We start from the raw sequence: 18,860 nt of genomic DNA on the forward strand, positions 1-18,860 counted from the left end.
TAAAGAAAAAAACAGAAAACCATAAATATGCTATATGCAAAATTCATAAAAATCCAATGCTGCCATAAAACCTCTGACCACTGATAAATGTACTGTATGTCATGGCAAACTCAGATCAGAAAATTTTCTTTATGTTATGTGAATTCCATGATTATCAATTGAAGCAACTGTGTTTATTGAAATTAACTCAAAACAAACTCTAACAAAATTGTGCTCATATCAAAACATTTTATTTAATCTATAAAAACATCAAAATCCTTACAAAAATTACCATATTTACATCAGGAAACAGCAGTGAAAATATTGTATATGCAAAGAAATATACAAAAAAAGCTGCACAAGCTGTGAACAATAAACATCTTTGAGTGAAATGCCACTAAACGACACTGACACTAGCAATTACTTAGCAGGAAATTTTATATCAGGAATCTCTCATCCACCAGAGTCTTGTTGACGAGGTTCTTCCTTCCAAGAATGTTACGGATCAAGCGAAATATCTGAAATGAATGAGATGGTTTTCACATGTTGTTTTAAACACAGTGAAAGCAACATACTGTATGCAAACCATGTACAGTACTGACCATCTGCTGTACGTATGTAAGCACGGCTGCAAGTACAAAACTCTGAGATCCCAGATCGACAACACAGAAGAACAAAGTATCAAAGATCAGGAGCGTGGCCTCATTTCCATAAAACAGCACATTGCTGAAGGAGTGGGCCTCATCTGCAGTGAGAAACACAAACTGACATTATGTACACACACGTACGCATATATAAACAACCAGAAATGTACAACCTGTCTAGGCCAAGAGGTCATTACCATTGTAAAAGATGCTTTTTTCACTGGGTTCAAGAAACTCCATTCCTATGACCCTCTCAAACACCAGCTTGTCCTTTACTATATAGTCCATGTCAGGGTGGGCCTGAGGTAAACAGAGCAACATGAGAAACAAATACTTTACAATCTACCAAACGGAAACATTCAGACCAAATCAAACTGTATTAGGTTCAGTTTATTTGTGTGTTTGTGCATTTGTACAAACATGGTCTATAATGGATCCCAGGAAGTGGTTCATGGTGTGGTAGGCTCTGACGTTCTGCTCAAACGGGTTGGCTGTCGATGCGTCCATCAGCCGTGACGGCCCGTTCCTCTGCAGACAGTCAAACAGATAATAGAGAATTAGGAATCTTATATTTATTTCATTACTTTCGAGATTTCATAAGAGAGTTACAAACACGACAGAGAAAGCACACACCCTGCTGAGTGGTTCCCGTATCCTGTCATACTGTGACCGCAGACGATTGGTAAGAGACACCTGAAAGGTCTGGACATCTGTGTTGGGAAGCAGCCCTCTTTGACCACAGAGGGACTCCTTCAGACAGAAAGAAACAGAACATAGGATGTATATATAATGTGAAATCAATGATGCCTGAATTATGCTACAGACATTCATGTGTACATACAGCTTCTCTTTTCAGATTGTTGTTCATTTCCTCCATGTTTGTATCTGCATGGCCATGTACTGAACGCCCATGGATGTAGTAGCCAAAACAACGATGAGATAACAGCAGCACAGAGATCTATATAAACACAAGAAACACTTGTGTAAAACATTCCAGACAGATAAATGTAAGTCAGAGTTTAATAGATATTATACACAGTGCTTCTTACATTACTGATGGAGCAGAGATCTACAAACTGACGGATTTTGTCCTCCACGAAGTGCTCATGAAACACAGTGAAGAAAATCATCTGTAGGGGTAAACGATTGTCTTTTAAAGGAGGTCTCCACTTGTGCTGTATATTTCCCTAATTTTTAAAGAAAGTCAAGAAGTGAGAGATCAGAAAAGTGAGGGAAGGAGGAGAATGTTGGTGGTTTTACCTGCAGAAGTCCAATGCAGAGCCAGAGCGCAGCAGCCACACCGTAGCGCAGTATCAGGCTGTATGAAGGGGTGTACGCCTGTGGGGAGCGCTGTAAAGTTGGCCAGGGGTCCCTCAGGGCCAGGTTAGAGAAACCCACCACCTGCACAATACAGGGTGACACACCAGTGATGAGGAAAAGGAACATAACAAAAGCTGCAAAAAGAGAACAGAGAGTGTGTGTTGGTGTGAGATGTACTTCAAGAAAGAAGAGCACAGCCATGATCTGAAATGTTGGACTGATCTTGCGGATGGTCTGGATCTCGTTCCATTCATTGGCCACAAAGTAGGTCCTCCAGATGCTGACGGGAGAGGGGTCACGTTTTGGCTCACCAGCAGCTGAAACAGCAGTGAATATGGTGACAGCTGAGCAATTACTTATGAAAACTGCAAAATATAAGCTCTGAGTAAATATGTTTGTACCTTGCACCGTTCTGCTAGCTTTGGTTCGTGGCCTCTCCCAGTCAATAAGAAATATATCGACAGACACCTGGAGGATCAGTTTGTGGAGAAACTGGACAGCCTGGAGACACAAAAATACACCAAACAATAGTTTTTCAACATTCCTACAGAAGCACACCACCCAGCTTTCCAAAACAGCACTGCTCATTTTTACATCTGTTCTTTAGGCAGCTAACCTTGAGAGCGAAGGCACAACCAATGTACGTCACAAACTGCTCCTCCTGAGCAGGCAGTGGTAACAGCACTGATACAAACTGCTGGGCCTAAATGAACACATAAAGAAATTAATCCCAGACAGCAGGCAGCAATAACCACACCTAAATCTATGCATAAAAAACAGCTGAAGAAGGTAAAGGAGGAAAAAGACTTGCCTTTAATGTCTAAAGAGTGCAGAGAGAAAAAAACAATTAAAAGTCCATGCAAAGACAAAAGAAACATTCTACATGTTTGGGAAAGAAATAAAGTGTATACGTTTAAGAAAGGGTTAAAGGAAAAAAGATACAGAGAGGAGTATGAAAATTATCAATCCTATAAAATCCCAAGGGAATGAGACTAACCTTGTAAAATATGAGCCAGTAAAGTCCAGTTCCCACAGTGACGGCAAAGAAAACGTTGGCCAGATCTCCAGCATAAAACAACAAAAACTTCATCATTGTCTGAGGCAGGAGAAAAACAGAGAGACAAACATTACTTCCAAGCATTACACCAACACTCCATTTAGATGGAAGTGATTTAAATAATGACATCTCAAAGATGCAGCACCTCCACATCAATGAGCGGGGAGGCGATCCTTCTCTTCCAGCTGACTGTCTTCAGCAGAGAGTAAAGCACGGCCACACCACCCATCACACCCAGAGCAGTCTGAGCATTACAAAAAGCATTAAAAGCCACAGATAAGTGATACTGTATCACTGTGTGCTCTGACATAACATCTCATCCATACTTACATCTGTCTTTATGCGAGCCTCACTTTGATCCATCTCATACTCCACAGCAAATGTTGTCTAGAGACATATCAATAAGTTTAAATACACAGGTCAACCCAAAGCTTATGAAAACAATCTTACTGCAACTTCATTTTTGAGATAGAAAACATTAGCTGAAGGTCTGTGTGTGTGTAAGCGCGACCTACTCACAGACACAGTTTGTGACTTGACATCCGTGATGGGAACATCTGTGTAGGTCACAGTCATTAGAGGGGGAAATACCTGTCCTTCCTGGGTTCGTGGAACCAGCTGGAACCTACCAAACACAGACACGTTGGATCAAAAACATCGGGAAACTTTCACTTTCTTTATTTTATAATCATAGTCATGTGAACATTGGGTGCCCACCTAATTTTGACACTGCTGGCCACACGTACAACTTTAGGCTGTGACCCCAAATTCTTCTCTCTTCCACTCAGTGTGTCGATAAGGAACATACGTCGAGACAGGTACCAGTTCTTCATACCCTCTGTACAAAGACAAAATATATTAAAGTAATGCACACACACTCACACACTCACACTCTCTAAAATATAAAACTGCACCTTGGTTGATGAACCGTCCATTGTATTGCTGGTTGTACACCAGTGTGGGCAAAGGGAGAAGTTTACTGTTCTCCCCACCAAGATCCATAAAGAGATCATAGAACAGCGGCTCAGGATATGTATCCAACAGCTCTGCTACTGAGAGGACACACTACACACACACAATACATAACATTAAAAGAGAGTTTGTGCACCATCTTTAGGTTAAAGGAAGGCAGAAACACTCACACTCTCTTGGTAAGCAGTTCCAAAGCTGAAAGCTGCTCTCTGTTTGGTTGCAGTTTCTGGACACAGCTAGAAGACAGGAAGAGAAGAGAGGTCATGTGGAATATTTATCAGCATCCTATATTTCATATTTTATGAGTCACATGAAAACCTGTATAAGTTAGTCTGGCTACTGTAAAATAATAACTGAAATTTGTAACATGCAAGAGAATAACAGCGTGTGTGATTTGACTCTACTACCAACCTATCCAGGTGAACAAACAGTTCTACAGGCATTTTATTACCTGTTACAATGCTCTTGTGTATTCAGACTAACTATCTAATGTCATCATCACTCATTTGACAACTTACCTGGAGATTGCCTCCTCCTACTTGCTCCCATCTGAGGAACTCTCCTCTGACATTATAGACAGCAGCACGCAGCTTAATGTCAGTGTTCTGTCGGATAAACAGAATATATCGATCGTTGTAATGTATTTCCTTTAGAGTTCTTTCTTTGTAATAATAGGATAAGGATTTTTCACTTACCTTGTTTTTTCCTCTGAAACTGAATCCAGTAGGAACTGGATCAGTCTGAAGCACTCGACTTGCCAGTCCTGGTTCATCCCCATAGTAAAGCCATGGCAGATGAGCTCTCCTGGAGAGAGGAGAATCAAAGTGCTTAATGTCCACTCTGGGTGAAATGAAATTATACTACACAGGTTTTGAGACCCAGTCTGTTTCATTCCAAATCAGCAGAGAATGTGCAATATTATACTTAGATACCATGATTATTGTTGATTACCAGTAAGAAATGTCTTGAGTTGAGCTTGCAGAGGCCCTTAATCTGAAAATGGTGTTGAAGAGACCACAGGCATCGTTGGATACGCCGCTAAAAGAGTGCATGTTCATCACACACATGTTCCCAAGAGCCTGGCATGCCGTCAGGTTGGAGAAGGCCTGTAAGCACACAACTCATTTAGACACAACAACTAATCACTAAAAAGAAATCCTAATGCCCCCCCTAACAATACCATCTGTCATCATGTGCCACAAGATCAGTACTCAACATATTCCATTTGTTTTAATAAGATGATATAACTTTTTGAATTATTTCATTAATTTGCTTATTTATCAGACACCTTTGGCACCAATTATGGTTAACGTTTCTATGTATATATTTAAAATGTCTATGCATTTGCAAATGCCAATATATCATGACATAAAGTTGCAAAAATGTGTCAGTGTGAGGCTGTGCCCAGAACTATAAGTGGATCCCTATGATGTCAGACATCAAAAAAGGATTATGAAGAGATGTGGAATTACAAGGCAGGCAGACGATGAGGAGTAGAGGTTTTTCACAAACCAGGCAGACTGGACACTGAACTTCTGCAGGGAGAACAGAATAAGAAACAAATCTGAATATATCGAAATGAACAAAAATAAAATGAGTGAGTTAAAGGAGGAGAAGGGGACTCACCAACTGAGCGTAGTTGACACTGGGATTCACATTGGTGGAGAGGGTGCCTGTAGGGAAACATAACCCTCCTGCCTGGAAAACCACATATGAACCATTGATGATACTTGTGTTCTACAAGTCTGTTACTGAATGGTGTGTGTATGATGTTTTTGAGGGGACTGAGGATAGGTTGTGGGCTGAACTCACCAGGACATTAGGAGGGTTACACAAACAAGAGGTGTGAATGAAGGAAGCCTGACATCTCTCACACCTGAAAGACAATTTTGGAGACTGTTCCATCTCTTGCATAGTGTACAAAGCTTTTCCTCACACTCTGTGCCAGTGGTGTTAAAAGAGAGTAAGCAGGCAGGAGCCATTTGTACAAGCAAATGTGCTGTGGAATGAATAAAATCTGTCCTTGCAAGGATGAAGGTCATGGGCTAATGCTTGTGTGGGACACAAAGGAATTCAGACAGGGAAGATACACTGCAGATATGAAAGGACAACATTGCCAAATTATCTGTTACAGGAATTTAAATAATGTTCTTCAGTGCTCGTACTCTCTCAACAACTTTTGACCTTCAAACCAAAACTTATTAAAGGATTCTGCACTGATTCAACTTCCTCAGCTGTGGGTTTGCTGTGCAGGGGCCCTTGTCTAATAGCCCCTATTAAGAAAGGCCTAATCCCTCTATAACTTACTGGTATCAGCTGGTTTTAAAATAAGAGTACACAAATTTCATATATCAGTGCTGTAAAGTGATTTGCACTGTCTATATTTTAATGAGCTTTATTCATTATACCTTGATTTTATCTTATGTTGAGAATATGAAATATTGATAGTTACATCAGAAAACTGGATGTTTTCCATAGAGGTATTGTTCTGATTATATAATTGCCTCAGACTCCTTGCCTAACTTCTTGAATATGAATCTGTATGAAGCAGATAAATGTATCAGTGTTTTTCAGTTGTATGGTATTGATTAGTACCTGTCTTCATTGCCGTTTGGTACAGACAATGCAGGGCTCTTTCCATTACACGTTTCACACCTGGCCTCATCCAAAAGGTTTCCACTGACATCTCTCTCCACTGGAATACATTTGCAGCAAGTATATTCAACATGAAATACTGTTTGTTAAATGCATTCTTCCAATTCATAAATTTGTCCTGTCATTAGTGACTCACCCAGGATGTTGCCTGGCGGGCACTGGCACTTCCCTTCATCACTAAGACTGCCTGGACAGCGAATACACCCAAACCCGTCTTTTGTTACTGCCTGTAAAAAAAATACAGCTTGTCAACAAGGCATCATAATAAATAAGATTAGAAATTGTGTATTGAGTGTGTGTTGGACGGTGAACTCTACATACAGGCTTATCAGTGGGACACTGCTGACAAGTAATGGACACTTTATCAGTGGTGAGAGTTTGGTACCCAGTTTTGCAAACACAGTCCAGTCCTGCCAAAGGAAGGAAACCAGAACACTGTTAGCGATCACACAGGATGTTGTATCATGTTCAGTTATGGGATATTATTTACACAGCCTGTAGAGCCTGGCTAGCTCAGTCGGTAGAGCATGAGACTCTTAATCTCAGGGTCGTGGGTTTGAGCCCCACGTTGGGCGATGTGGTTTTAACCACACACTCTACAGGACCCTCATTACCTCTCATCCTCTCTATGCTGAGCTGAGTTGGTTCAGGAGCAGCCATAGACTCATCCAGCCATGTGGGATGTCTTAGGGTTCTCTTTTGTGCTTTCAGCCATCAGACTCTGCAAGGTCACCCTACCCAATACCACCTACTTCCCCTGACCCACAACCATAAAAACCTACAGTGAATTCATTGTTGTTCAGTTTGAACATGTGGTACAATTAATGTTAAAATATCCTGTGATTTGATTTTGCATGAGACCAGGGAGTAGAGATAATGAGGTGCTTTTTGCAGGAGAACCTTATCGATAAATAACACACAATGCAGCTCCGTTCTGTCAGTTAGCACCATCCCAACTTTTCATACAGGACAAAATGATGAGTGAGGAATTTATCAGCTGTGTGCAGAGATACACAGAATCAAGGCTTTCAGGTGGAGGGAGAAGCATGCATATGCACAATATCACCACAATCGTAGTACAGTCTACATAGCTGTAGAGGCTCCTTCAGACAGTGGTCCTCTGACTAGTAAAAGAGAGGCATGATATGTTTTTGTACAAAAATCTAATTTTGACCTTTAGTATACTTGTCATGTAAACAGATAGTGAATTTACACCATAATAACCGAAATACCACACTGTGTGTTCAGTTTTAGGGAGAATTTCCCTTAAAAGGTTTTCTTAACAGTCATGTTCTGAACCTATCTTTAAACTGTCTTTATCAACTGTCATTTGTACCTAGCTAACTGTTACCCAGTTCACTATAGCCTCTCTGCGTCGTGTCGTTGACCACCTCACAGATAAAGTTAATTTGTTTAAAAGTAAGACTAATAGCACTTTCTGTCGGTAGAGTATCGTCTATAAATCTTGTGATGTGGTGTGATGGTAACCGACCTGTTGTGCTCCGTCGCTGATTTGGACCGCACCTCGCACACGACAAACTCGAGATATCGAAAAACTCTTCCACACCACACTCTGAAGGAGCCTTATAGGAGATAATAAACTGCTGGCAGTGAAGTAAATCTAGGTAAATGAAAAGGAATAATGTTAGCGGCACTTTGTGTCTGTTAACAACGAACGGTAGCGTCCCCGTCGCCATGGTAAACAACGGTCTTCCTTTTTACCCACAATCCTTTTCATCCAGCGTGATGACGTCACGACCAGATTTATGTGTGCGTAAAAAAAAACTTGTCTTTTAAATTCCTAATCAATTCTTTGTAAAGATTTAGGAGTGTTAAATTAGGAATAATAAAACATTTAAGTAACCAATGTGAATTGAACTAATGAGACACCACTTCAAAAGTGTTGAAGTGGTGTCTCATTGTCTTTATGATTCAAAAATACTTAATTCTAATTTTGTGCACTTTTTACTTAGTAGCCTTCTCATATATTATTATTATTATTATTGTTGTTGTTATTGTTGTTGTTGTTATATTTTTAGTTAGTATCACTGCTTGTATCACCTTCTAATTAGACCATGTGTGAGGACTGCATGGTTGTGGACAGACAGTGCTGGATTGACATCTGTCTGACTTTGTCATTAGTGTTGTTAAACCTTCTTGTGAAAGCTGGGAGATGTTAGACCTGCATCAGTCTTACTGGTTAATTAAATTTGATGACCTCACGTAAATTCCAGCATAACTCCTCCCACCCTCAACCTGACAGAAATATAATTAGTCATGCACATAAGGATGCCATTATGGCTATGGCTCAATGCTTTATAATCCTAAATGGTCACAGTTGGAATGCAAATTCTAACTCAGAGATTAGGAGGAGGAATATGCCTTTTTCACAGCAGACATTTCGACTCTTCATAGCAGGAAACACAAAGGTATGGCTAAAGCATTAATGATTGTCTTAGTCAGACAGTGAGTCAGCATGCATAATGCAATTACTCTCAAAATGAAGCAGCTAAGTGGAATCCAGCCATCTTTTATTGTATTATTTGCATGAAGGCTTTTGATACTAAGCAGCCCAATAATGTCATCCTGCAGCTGAGTAGTTGGCTGTATATATATTTATGAAATAGAGTGCCTTTTTGTTGCAAAGTAAAAGCTTCAAAAGCACATGTTTAGGTGAGTCATTTTTTTTAAACAGTAACATGTTTAAACTGGACTGACTATATAAAAATGATCCTTCCTAATGAAACCACTGCTTATTTTCTTTTGGGTTATCTTAAGATTCTGATGTTATTTTCCACAGAAGGTGTGAGTCAGAGGGGACTTTTGGCAGGAAGTGTTAAGCAACAGATTTGCAGCTGTATTTTGTTCACTTCCTGTCAAAGCACAGTAATATAATTCTCAAGGGAGCGTGGATCACTTGTGATGAGATCAAGTAAGATTTGAAATGTAAATATCAAGGTGAAATTTGGTAGGAGGAAAATCAGAATATCAGAAGCCTTATGAAGCCAGTTGGACTTTGTCTATCAGTGTTTATAGGTAATTGACTGTAACTGGGTGCAAAAGGGGACTAGCATCACATAGGGGTGAGTAAGTTAGAGCTATTGGTTGCTAAATGTTTTGGTTTATTTAGCTCTCCTTTCTTTGGCTGAAGATTGTGGCTCATGGATATAGCTCTTGCTGGCTGAAAATTTTATTTTTTTTATGGTGATGATTTTTCTTTTCTTTTCTTTTCTTTTCTTTTCATTTCTCTGTTTTTATTTCTTGCAGAAGATACTTTTATATATTTGAAGGTTATGGTTATATATGTTATTTCAGTATGTCAGTAGTAGACAGTAGATTACTGCTGGGGTCGACATTAGATACAGTATAACTAGAAGGTGTGATGTCCTTCATACAATATTTGTATCCCTTTGCACTTTCTATTTACATATTCATATTCATACCATACTGTTATATTCTATTTTATACTATTATATTATTCTATCTTGCACTGTTGTATTTTTGTTGCATTCACATACGGACTACTGTGACAACCGAATTTTGGGGGGGATGAATAAAGTCATCTATCTATCTATCTATCTATCTATCTATCTATCTATCTGACTGTAGCTAACATTCCGGTCCAGTAGGGGGCGGTAATTAACATTTCAAAGCCAATGACCACTGAGGGAAAAGGCGCACTCTGGAGATGAACACAGGGGCGGGGGATTACCCAAAATTCCAGCATGTAATCACAGCGAACTTTAGACAGGGTAACAGCAACGCTCTCTAAAACTATCTGTAAACACTAATACCTTGTATCCAGCGGTGGTGAGTATTTGCATGCGTTTCATAGAAACAGAAATGTTGTTTTTCCACATTTTACCGCATTTTCTCTTTTGTCTTCAGTGCTCGTGAATATCGCGTGGGGACACTAAACAAAAGACTGCTGTTGTTGTATTTTTGTTTTGTTTCATTCACCTTGATTTTCTCAATTTTCAGACACCACCTGGCTTGGTATGACAAAATGCCAATAATCCTGCGATTGGAAGGCCTTGATGTGAAGGCAGGTACTGAGGATATAAGGAAATTCTTTGAATGTCTTCACATACCGGATGGTGGAGTGTACATAGTGGGAGGAAGTCTGAGAGAGGCTTTTATTGCATTTACCACTGAAAGAGATGCCCAGCTTGCCATGCGGTACACTGGAAATTTCCTGAAAAGGTCTCAGGTGACTCTGCACATAAGCAGCATGTCAGAGTTGGAGCACAAATTAGAGTCATTGATAAAGAGGAAGAAACATTACCCCTCTAAGCTGACTGTCAAGAGTCCCCCGACATCTCCTAATGCAAATCTGCCGTCTGTGAATGCTTTGCCTCGTGATCACAACAATGCAAATCCACCACCTTCTACATCACAGCCACTTGATCACACCACTGCAAATGTGCCACATCCTCTGCATTCCAGTATTGCAAATCTACAAACTTCAGCTGTGTCCTCACTTGATTCCAGTGCTGCCTTTCTTCTTGGGGTGTGTACTGTTCTTCAAGGACTCCAATCATCCCATCAAAGAGAGTACAAAGAGTCAGTGCCAAGAGTTGGTTCCCCCAAGGCTGACAGCACAGTTGTGGCATCTGATGTAGTGAGGACACCAGAGCTAACTCTAAACTCAAGGCCTGGCTATGTCAGGGTCTTTGGTCTGCCAGCCTCAGCTACAAAAGACGACATCTGCCATTTTTTCAGTGGGTTGGCAGTAGAGGAAGCCATAGTGAATGTGAAATTGGGACTTGGCATGCATGTCTGCCTTGTGAAGTTTGCAAACACAAAGGATGCATGTGATGCTCTTCATTTCAACCAACGGCAGCTGGGCTCCTTCTGTGTGGAGGTGCGTGGAGCCTCGGAGAAGATGTGGACCAGTGCGCTTCAAGACTGTGAAAATGCTCTTGATGATGAGGAGATAATGAGACCTAACCAAAACCCTCTTAGGGAAGCTGCAGACCACCAACAAAAATCTGTTTATGCGCTACAGATGAAGAGGCAATCTGTCAAACAGCTGCAACATAAATCACCAAAAAAGCCAAGACCAGACCGTGACTCTCAAACAACCTTATCACCAGGTACAGAGTACATTGTCATGGTCAGTAATCTACTCAAAAAGATGACCAAGACTGAGATAAAAGAATTATTTGGATGTCCAAACATTGCACACAAAAATGTACTCCATCTGCTTGACAAGGAAGGCAACAGAACAGACACAGCTTTTCTTATTTTTAACTGCACTGAGGATTATGACTATGCAATGAATCTCACTGGATGCCATGTGGGCTCTAACGCCATTAAGGTATCATCAGTGACTAGGGAGAAGATGAGGGACATGATGGCCAAAACCCATCCCAGGAATGTTGAGCATTGTCTGAAGATGGACACAATGAAGAAAGGTCCAGGTCCAGTCGGGACACCAAAAGACACATTTAGCATGAACCCGGACCAAGCTGCTCAGACCTGCCTGTTTGTTAGAAACTTGCCTGCAGATGTGCAGAAAAGTCAAATAAAAACCCTTTTCAGCAAATACAAGCTGCGGAAGGATAATATCACCTTATTGCATGACAGTGATGGGAAGGGTATTGGTGAGGCTGTGGTACAGTTTAAGTCTCAGAAGCTTGCTGCTCTGGCTCATGGGCTCCACGGTCAGGACTTCCTGGGGACACAAGTGCTTCTTACCTGCATAAGTGTGAAGCAGATGCAGGACATCTTTGGAAGACATTTTTAAAGAAGTCAGACGTTAAGGCTCCAGTGCAGCAACTGTGGCCAAGGACTGATCATGAGATCTTCATTTGCCTTCAAGAAGTCTTGTCTTCTGCTAACTGACTGCATCAACCCACTGACTCATTCATGTAATGTTACTTAGTAACTGTACAACTGTTAAGCACCTCTTGGCATTATCTCTGTGAATATTCTATATATTTTAAAATAAAATCTTGTTTTAACACCGTTTCATGGCTCAATCATTAACCGAGTAGAACTTCACAGTGGAAAATCCCAGCGATATGGTCGTATGACTATATCTCTGCATCCACCGAACACGATCCAGCTTGAAACTGTGGCAGAAATCTAAGATTAAAGAAAAGAGTCAACCACAGCCAGGATGAGGAGTGGGGGGGGGGTACCTGGACTTATGTGCCCACTGACACTTGCCCCTCTACGATAGGCTTGTAAAGTGTCTAGAACATTTCTGGAACTCCATTCAGACACATCCCATATTCTTGTCATTGTGTCATAAACTGAAGAACATGTTCAAGTAAATAGTTTATTTATTATAAAAAAAAAACAAGCATCTTTTTTTTCTCAATTTTAATAAAACTGGACATTGGGAATTGAACAATGGTCATACGCTGAAATGATCAATTAAAGCTGCTGAAAACATGCATGTCATTTTATGTAAAACATTAAATTAAATCTGCCAGCAATCTAAAGAAGTCAAAAACATTTAACAAAGGAAAACTACTGTGTAGCAACAGTAAAAAAACAACAACAAAAACTATGCCTAAAAGCATAAAATCAAAGTTTTCAACTCTTGGACGTCATGACAGATGCACACACTGGACAGAGAGTTGAGAAGGTTGAGGTGTCACATCATCGTCTGATTGTCATTTATAATACCTTGATGGACCATCAGAGTACCTGGATGGACCTGCGGAGAGACAGCATGACAAAAAAAAATTATTCAGAGGGCAGAGCAGAGAGATATGCTTCACTCACACTTTGAACTCCCAGTTATTTTAAATATGAATGACAGGAACATGAACACTTGGTGGCTGCATACCTGTGAGGCTACTTGAGTATCGGTCACTACTACTTGGCAGTCTGGAAGGTGTAGAGGAGAAACTTGAAGAGCTCACTGACATGCTGTTCAGACTTGAACCCTGAGGAGGAAATGAGAACGGAAAATTTAGGAGGAGATGATACATGTGTTTGCAAATACACTTGTTTCAACCAATATGAAACAACTGACAAGTCTGGATACGTGTAAATAAAAATATTCTAATCACAGTGAACAATTAAATTGAAACTAAACTGATCTTTATCGTTTGATTTAACGATTAATTTTTGATCGTTAAACAGAGTTGAGAACAGAGTTGATGTTTTCTTGCATACCGCTGATACGCTCCTCAGTCTGTACTCCATCAGCACATCTGTTAGTTTCTGTGTCACCTTCAGCACCAGCTGTGCGTCACTTTCATTCTCTATCCGGAAGGTATCCTAAAAACACATTGTGAAGTTACTGTGTGTTTGAATACAGATAAGAGTAATTTAATAACAAAACATTAACAGTTTGAAGTTGGGGAGGAACCCACAGTGAGAAATTAGATGCTTACGAGGTAAGTGAGCAGTGTGTTAGAAAGGTTGCTACTTTCTGGAGCTGCTCCCATTAAGCCAGGCCTGTCCATTGGTCGGTCCATTGGTCGGTCCATTGGTCGGTCCATTGGTCGGTCCATTGGTCTGTCCATTGGTCGGTCCACTGGTCGGTCCAGTAAGCTACCCCCCATTTGACCACCTCTGTACTCGTCAGGATACATCCTGCCTGAGCTCTCTTCCAGCAGTCCACTCCTTCCATAGCCATCTCCTCCACCACTTGGTCTGAAACCATCTCCACTCCTAGGTGGGTGATGGTCCATACCATCTGGGAACGGTCTCCAATCCGTACCAGGGTCAGGGAAATCTTGCCTGGTTGGGTACCCTCCAAAACCAGGCTCCCCATACTCTCCCATTGGGCGGTCAAGGAGAGGACCACCCTGAGGAGGAAACTCCCCTGGAAACCTCAGGTCAGAAAACCTGGGACCTATAAGAGAGGCATGTTTATTACATTACACTGCAGAATAAAAGATGGGTATACATGCGCACTATTACACAAAACATGCTTCAAATACAAAACTGACTCACCAAACGGTGGTCCCTTTAGTCCCATCCCTGGAGGTGGAGGGGGCATAAGTTTAGGAACAGCAGAACCTGTGAGAGAAGAAAGGACAACAGACATATACAATTCAGAAAAGCAACCAACGGAGAATCCTTTATTACTAAAATAAGTCATAGTAAAGTAACTTACGGAGTCCTTGGAAAGCAGGTACTTCACATGGCTCCTTCAGGATCACCTAAACACACCAGGAACAGAAAAAATGTCAAATCTACTATCATGATGTACGATGTAAGTAAACTCACTGCTCACTGCTAAAATATATATATAGAAATGTAAGGAAGGATGGATGAGATCGAACGATTAATGCTCAGATAACTTAAGAGATGCAAACTCTACACAAAACACTAAACTACACATGCTTATAAAACTAGACCTCCTAGATCATATTTTATCTTCTCACCATGTCCTGTCTGTATCATCTCCAAGCCAAAAAAACAAAACAAAACAAAACAAAAAAAAAAACAACTCCTTATGTTTGTCAATGTTGTGCTGTTCTATCTAGGATCTGACACTCACCTTGATTTGTCCTCTCCCCTCTGTTTTCTCCACCCCACCAGCAATTTCTTTAATGGCCTTCCTTACAGCAGGGTCTTTGACAGCCTCTTCCTCTTCATAGGTGATCTTGCTAGGGTGGACCTTTTTCTGTGTACAAGGCAGGGAAAACATTGAAAATATTATTAATAATTTTGCAATATGCCTCTTCTGCAGACGAAGAAGCCAACGATACTCACCAAGTATCTAAAGCTGTGTTTCCAACCTTTCACGTGGGCAACCATATCATGCTGCAGGCGGTACACGGCACAGAGTTTACACTGGTAGTGCGGTGGGACAGATTTACTGGGGCTGCGGTACTCCCACACATACTGAAGACCTGTGGACATGTGATAATCACTGGTTATGCATTTCATTACAGGAAAGAAAGGAGGAAGTTGTGACGGAAGAAGCCCTTCTGCTTACCAATGACACACTCTGTGACCCCCTGCAACTGTTTGCTGAGAGAGGGCACAGTCTGGATAGATGCTCCTTTCGTGAACACTGGGAAAAACATAACAGCAGTCAGCACGAAGCAAACTCCACAACTGATAAAGACGTGAGTCATGTCCAACAAACTAGTTCAGAAAGCCACTCTATCATACATTTCTGGGAAGAAACTTGTAATCAGAAAACGTATTGTAAAGCAGACTGGCAGTGTCTGATGGTGAGTTTTACTCTGTTTCTATTAACTGAGCCATCATTAGAAACCCAAACTCCTCCTGTGTGCTTTTGAAGGCTGGTGGAAGAACAGGAACAGCAGTTCTCAGCTAACCTCCCCATTTAGGCCCAAAATGGGCTGCAGGACACCAGCTCCTCTGCTGTGCTGCTTTTTACTGTGCCTAGCCACAGAAGTATCACTTCAGTGTCGCACTAATGACGCAGTCCAGCTGCGAACGCAGGATAAAAACCCTGCATTATTTAAAATACTTTAGTAAGAAAGTACGGTTTATTCAGATTAATAAATTATTCAATTTTACTCAAGCCAGTGTAGCACAGGCAACTGAATAAAAAAGGAAAACTGCATTGAGCAGTGTTAGAAATATCATTTGGATCCTATGGAAATATCCTGTGGATATCTTATGTTTACACAACCATCGCAGCACAAAAAGTGCATTAAACCTTTATCAGCAACCATCGCACATGTATTACTGTATATTCTGCTGTTGTAAGACCATGTGCAGGTGTCGCTAGAGACTAATGGAGCTAATGGTGCTGATCTTCAAGGTAGCAACATCTTAGGAGTATGGGTTGACAGTTCTATAAATGTTCAGTATACTTTTTAAAACCACCTAAATACTGAAAAATAGATTTTCTAAATAAGAAACTTGGGACAAGATACTGGAAAATGTTTTGAAATATTATTTGTGCAGTGGCAAACACTGATCACCAAGGACCAAAGCCATGGATGGCACCAGAACAGTACCCATCTCAGAGTGTGAGGCTCAAAGAGTGGTGAACATTCCACCACCTGTGACATGAAGCAGGGAAATCAAGATCTCAAGCTTCAACTCTCAGCACTGGCAGTAGCACCACGTGTGTACAGGACTTACCTATTTCAGCAGAATGCTGCGGCTGCTTTTTCTGTCAATGGAGGGAATAAACCCACATGAAGGAGAGAGACACATACAGGCATTAGTGACAGGATGACATTCTGCAGAGGACTGAACTCCTCGTCCATGTCCGCCACACTATATATGCCATACAGCCATTATTTTTCTTTCTCTCCATGACCCCTGCGTCAAGCAGTGGCAGTCGCAGAGACAAGTGTGTAGAGGGCTGCTAAATCATGTAATCTGGAGATTAGTCTAAGTTCTCATGAAATGAGAATGTAGAACAGCAACATTAATTACTTGTTTAATAGGTAAGACAGAGAAAAAGTTCATACACTGAATGAAGGCAAAAACACAAAGTTCAATATGCAAACATGTCCACAGTGGCCACAATAGAGAACACTGAGGTCAAGACCTCAGTAACTTCCCCAGGACAATGAAACTTAGATGTTGCACAAAGTTTTTGCTCTTCTACCACTGTGTATTGTGGCCTTAGACATATTCTGTGTGGTGTGTTTGGGAGCCCCGAGTCTAAGTTTGACAGATGAAAACAGAAAACACAAATGATCTGATAACAGCTAAATATTTGCCACCCTTTTCAGGGGGAGCAAAGAAAAGAGTGATGTCGGTTTGAATCATAAGCTGTAGTTCAGTTTGGGTTTAACTCTCATGGCAACTGCTAGACGAGGATCAAGAGAGGGGTGCCCCGGTGCAGCTGAAGAGGGATGCCGGTGTGGCACCCACTTGGGCTGGGGGTACCTGTCAAACAAGAAAACATGCTCCCAAACATACCCTTTCTTTAAGCCTTGTAGTAGACAAGCGAAGGAGACAGTAGACAGAAACAAGCAGCCAATCACAAGGGAAATTCAAAACACTGCATGTAGCTAAGCTCATACATGGTGATTATCTGAATAAAAATTTTAATTCCCTTGTGTGGTTTCTGAGTTGTCTTTAAATCAAATTTCACTAGTGTGTATTAATCACTGCAGTGATATTCCATTTTTGCATTTGATTTACATTTTATGTAACAATGCAAGTAACTGCTTTTAATACAAACCTTTTTAGGAGATCCCTCCAGGAGACCTGCTAAACATTTAGGCCTTTTTCGGTTTTAAGTGTGACAGCACTCAGAAATAAAAACTGAGTAGCCTGCCATTAGATATAGGTTCAGAGAACCAAGTCCACATCAAACATAAAGCTCAATGTCAAATTTAAAGAGAAGTGATAACAGCTTCACAACAACAACAAAAAATGCTGGCAGCCAAAGATAGCTACAGATGAGAGGCCCAGACCACTGACTGGGGTCTCCAGAAGCCAGAGTGCAAATACAACCAGGCACGAGAACACAGAGGCTGGCACCAAAGTCCATCTGCCAAGGACTGCTGCCGCCCGGCTCTCCATCAGGCACCACAACAGCCAGTAAACATTATTAATAACACGAAAACAGAGAAAGGAAACCACAGATTTCCTTCTTTAGTGGTCAGCATCATAAGTGTGAGGGAATATGAACGTAGATATACAGACTGTGATGTTGTAGATCTCGTCTGATGTGGTGTTAGTACAACCTCAGCACATGAGACTTACCCTGGCATTTCTCCTCTGAGTCTGTTGCGGCCCATTTTTTGGTGGAGGCTGGTTCACCGGAGCCTGAGCCTCCATCACCTCAGATTCTCCACTGCTGGACAAAGAGGGGTCCCGTATAAAAAATAAATCATGCATTAAGTCATTCTCATTAGAGACAGGAATACTCCCTCGTTAGTAGTTACTGGTGTGTTGTGTGCTGTTGGGCACTGTTGTGATCCATCTGGATTTGCAGTTCTTAGTTTCACTTGTTTGGTTGTCCTGGGCCCAGACGAGCCTAATGTTATGACCATTTTCCCAAACATTACGCTAGCTGTGAAAGATATCTAGGCAAGGCAAACACATAATAACATCCCTATGTCCACTAAAAGGTAAGATAGTATTACAAAACTTACCCGGGGTATATCAGTTAAAACTGTGAGCACCTCGAAGCACAAGGTCGAGATGTATTACCTTCGGTGTAAGAGCACAACGCTGTGAACCCATGCGAAGCTACTTCGGAGAGAGTAGAGAGCTGTGCTTTTGCCAGTTCAAAAAAGGAAATTATATTTTTAAAAAGACGCAAATTTACCCTATTAAATAAGCATATAAAACAGCATCAAAATTAGTCATAT

The 18,860-nt window shown here is 41.0% G+C and overlaps 3 protein-coding genes and 1 non-coding gene across 5 annotated transcripts; 2 read left to right on the top strand and 2 right to left on the bottom strand.

Moving 5' to 3' along the window:
- Positions 1–208: 208 nt before the first annotated feature.
- Positions 209–8,351, bottom strand: tmem67 (transmembrane protein 67). Its single transcript, XM_018686174.2, has 28 exons — positions 8,120–8,351; positions 6,949–7,037; positions 6,764–6,854; positions 6,568–6,667; positions 5,785–5,848; positions 5,599–5,670; positions 5,445–5,507; positions 4,924–5,078; positions 4,668–4,776; positions 4,491–4,577; positions 4,143–4,208; positions 3,915–4,065; positions 3,718–3,838; positions 3,520–3,625; positions 3,331–3,387; positions 3,146–3,244; positions 2,941–3,039; positions 2,560–2,646; positions 2,345–2,444; positions 2,121–2,260; positions 1,884–2,024; positions 1,673–1,753; positions 1,465–1,581; positions 1,257–1,373; positions 1,044–1,151; positions 821–923; positions 582–724; positions 209–497 (listed from the first exon to the last, which is right to left on the bottom strand). The coding sequence occupies exons 1-28, from the start codon at positions 8,322–8,324 to the stop codon at positions 417–419; spliced, it is 2,952 nt and encodes a 983-aa protein (XP_018541690.1). The 5' UTR covers positions 8,325–8,351; the 3' UTR covers positions 209–416.
- trnak-cuu (transfer RNA lysine (anticodon CUU)) lies at positions 7,130–7,202 on the top strand. Its single transcript has one exon. It is a non-coding gene; the product is annotated as a tRNA-Lys (tRNA).
- A 1,155-nt stretch (positions 8,352–9,506) lies between the features above and the next one.
- On the top strand, positions 9,507–12,593 carry rbm12ba (RNA binding motif protein 12Ba). The gene is made up of 2 exons (XM_018686207.2): positions 9,507–9,559; positions 10,609–12,593. Exon 2 carries the CDS (start codon positions 10,634–10,636, stop codon positions 12,374–12,376), a length of 1,743 nt encoding a protein of 580 aa, XP_018541723.1. The 5' UTR covers positions 9,507–9,559; positions 10,609–10,633; the 3' UTR covers positions 12,377–12,593.
- Positions 12,594–12,899: 306 nt separating this feature from the next.
- On the bottom strand, positions 12,900–18,772 carry si:ch211-197h24.6 (uncharacterized). 2 transcript variants are annotated; one of them, XM_018686209.2, is made up of 12 exons: positions 18,642–18,772; positions 18,250–18,340; positions 16,666–16,696; positions 15,539–15,616; positions 15,313–15,452; positions 15,098–15,223; positions 14,711–14,756; positions 14,548–14,613; positions 13,983–14,446; positions 13,762–13,866; positions 13,430–13,529; positions 12,900–13,297 (listed from the first exon to the last, which is right to left on the bottom strand). In XM_018686209.2, exons 2-12 carry the CDS (start codon positions 18,322–18,324, stop codon positions 13,254–13,256), a joined length of 1,275 nt encoding a protein of 424 aa, XP_018541725.1. In that variant the 5' UTR covers positions 18,325–18,340; positions 18,642–18,772; the 3' UTR covers positions 12,900–13,253. The 2 variants fall into 2 exon arrangements, with proteins under 2 accessions (XP_018541725.1, XP_018541726.1); XM_018686210.2 differs by having other exon boundaries at positions 18,250–18,343; positions 18,642–18,768.
- Positions 18,773–18,860: the final 88 nt, after the last annotated feature.

Source organism: Lates calcarifer, linkage group LG15 (genome assembly GCF_001640805.2).
Source record: "Lates calcarifer isolate ASB-BC8 linkage group LG15, TLL_Latcal_v3, whole genome shotgun sequence".
Classification (NCBI taxonomy): domain Eukaryota; kingdom Metazoa; phylum Chordata; class Actinopteri; family Centropomidae; genus Lates; species Lates calcarifer.

Bases quoted from the DNA above. Each gene is read 5' to 3' on its own strand.
- tmem67 (XM_018686174.2), bottom strand. From the start codon at position 8,324: ATGGCGACGGGGACGCTACCGTTCGTTGTTAACAGACACAAAGTGCCG. The intron at 4,209-4,490 runs GTAAGTTGTCAA...CCTGTCTTCTAG, and splicing joins TAGGAGGAGGCAATCTCCAG to CTGTGTCCAGAAACTGCAAC. The intron at 1,754-1,883 runs GTAAAACCACCA...TTACCCCTACAG, and splicing joins TCTGCATTGGACTTCTGCAG to ATGATTTTCTTCACTGTGTT.
- rbm12ba (XM_018686207.2), top strand. From the start codon at position 10,634: ATGCCAATAATCCTGCGATTGGAAGGCCTTGATGTGAAGGCAGGTACT.
- si:ch211-197h24.6 (XM_018686209.2), bottom strand. From the start codon at position 18,324: ATGGAGGCTCAGGCTCCGGTGAACCAGCCTCCACCAAAAAATGGGCCG. The intron at 15,224-15,312 runs GTGAGTATCGTT...CCTTGTACACAG, and splicing joins AACACAGCTTTAGATACTTG to AAAAAGGTCCACCCTAGCAA. The intron at 13,298-13,429 runs GTATGCAGCCAC...GTCTCTCCGCAG, and splicing joins ATACTCAAGTAGCCTCACAG to GTCCATCCAGGTACTCTGAT.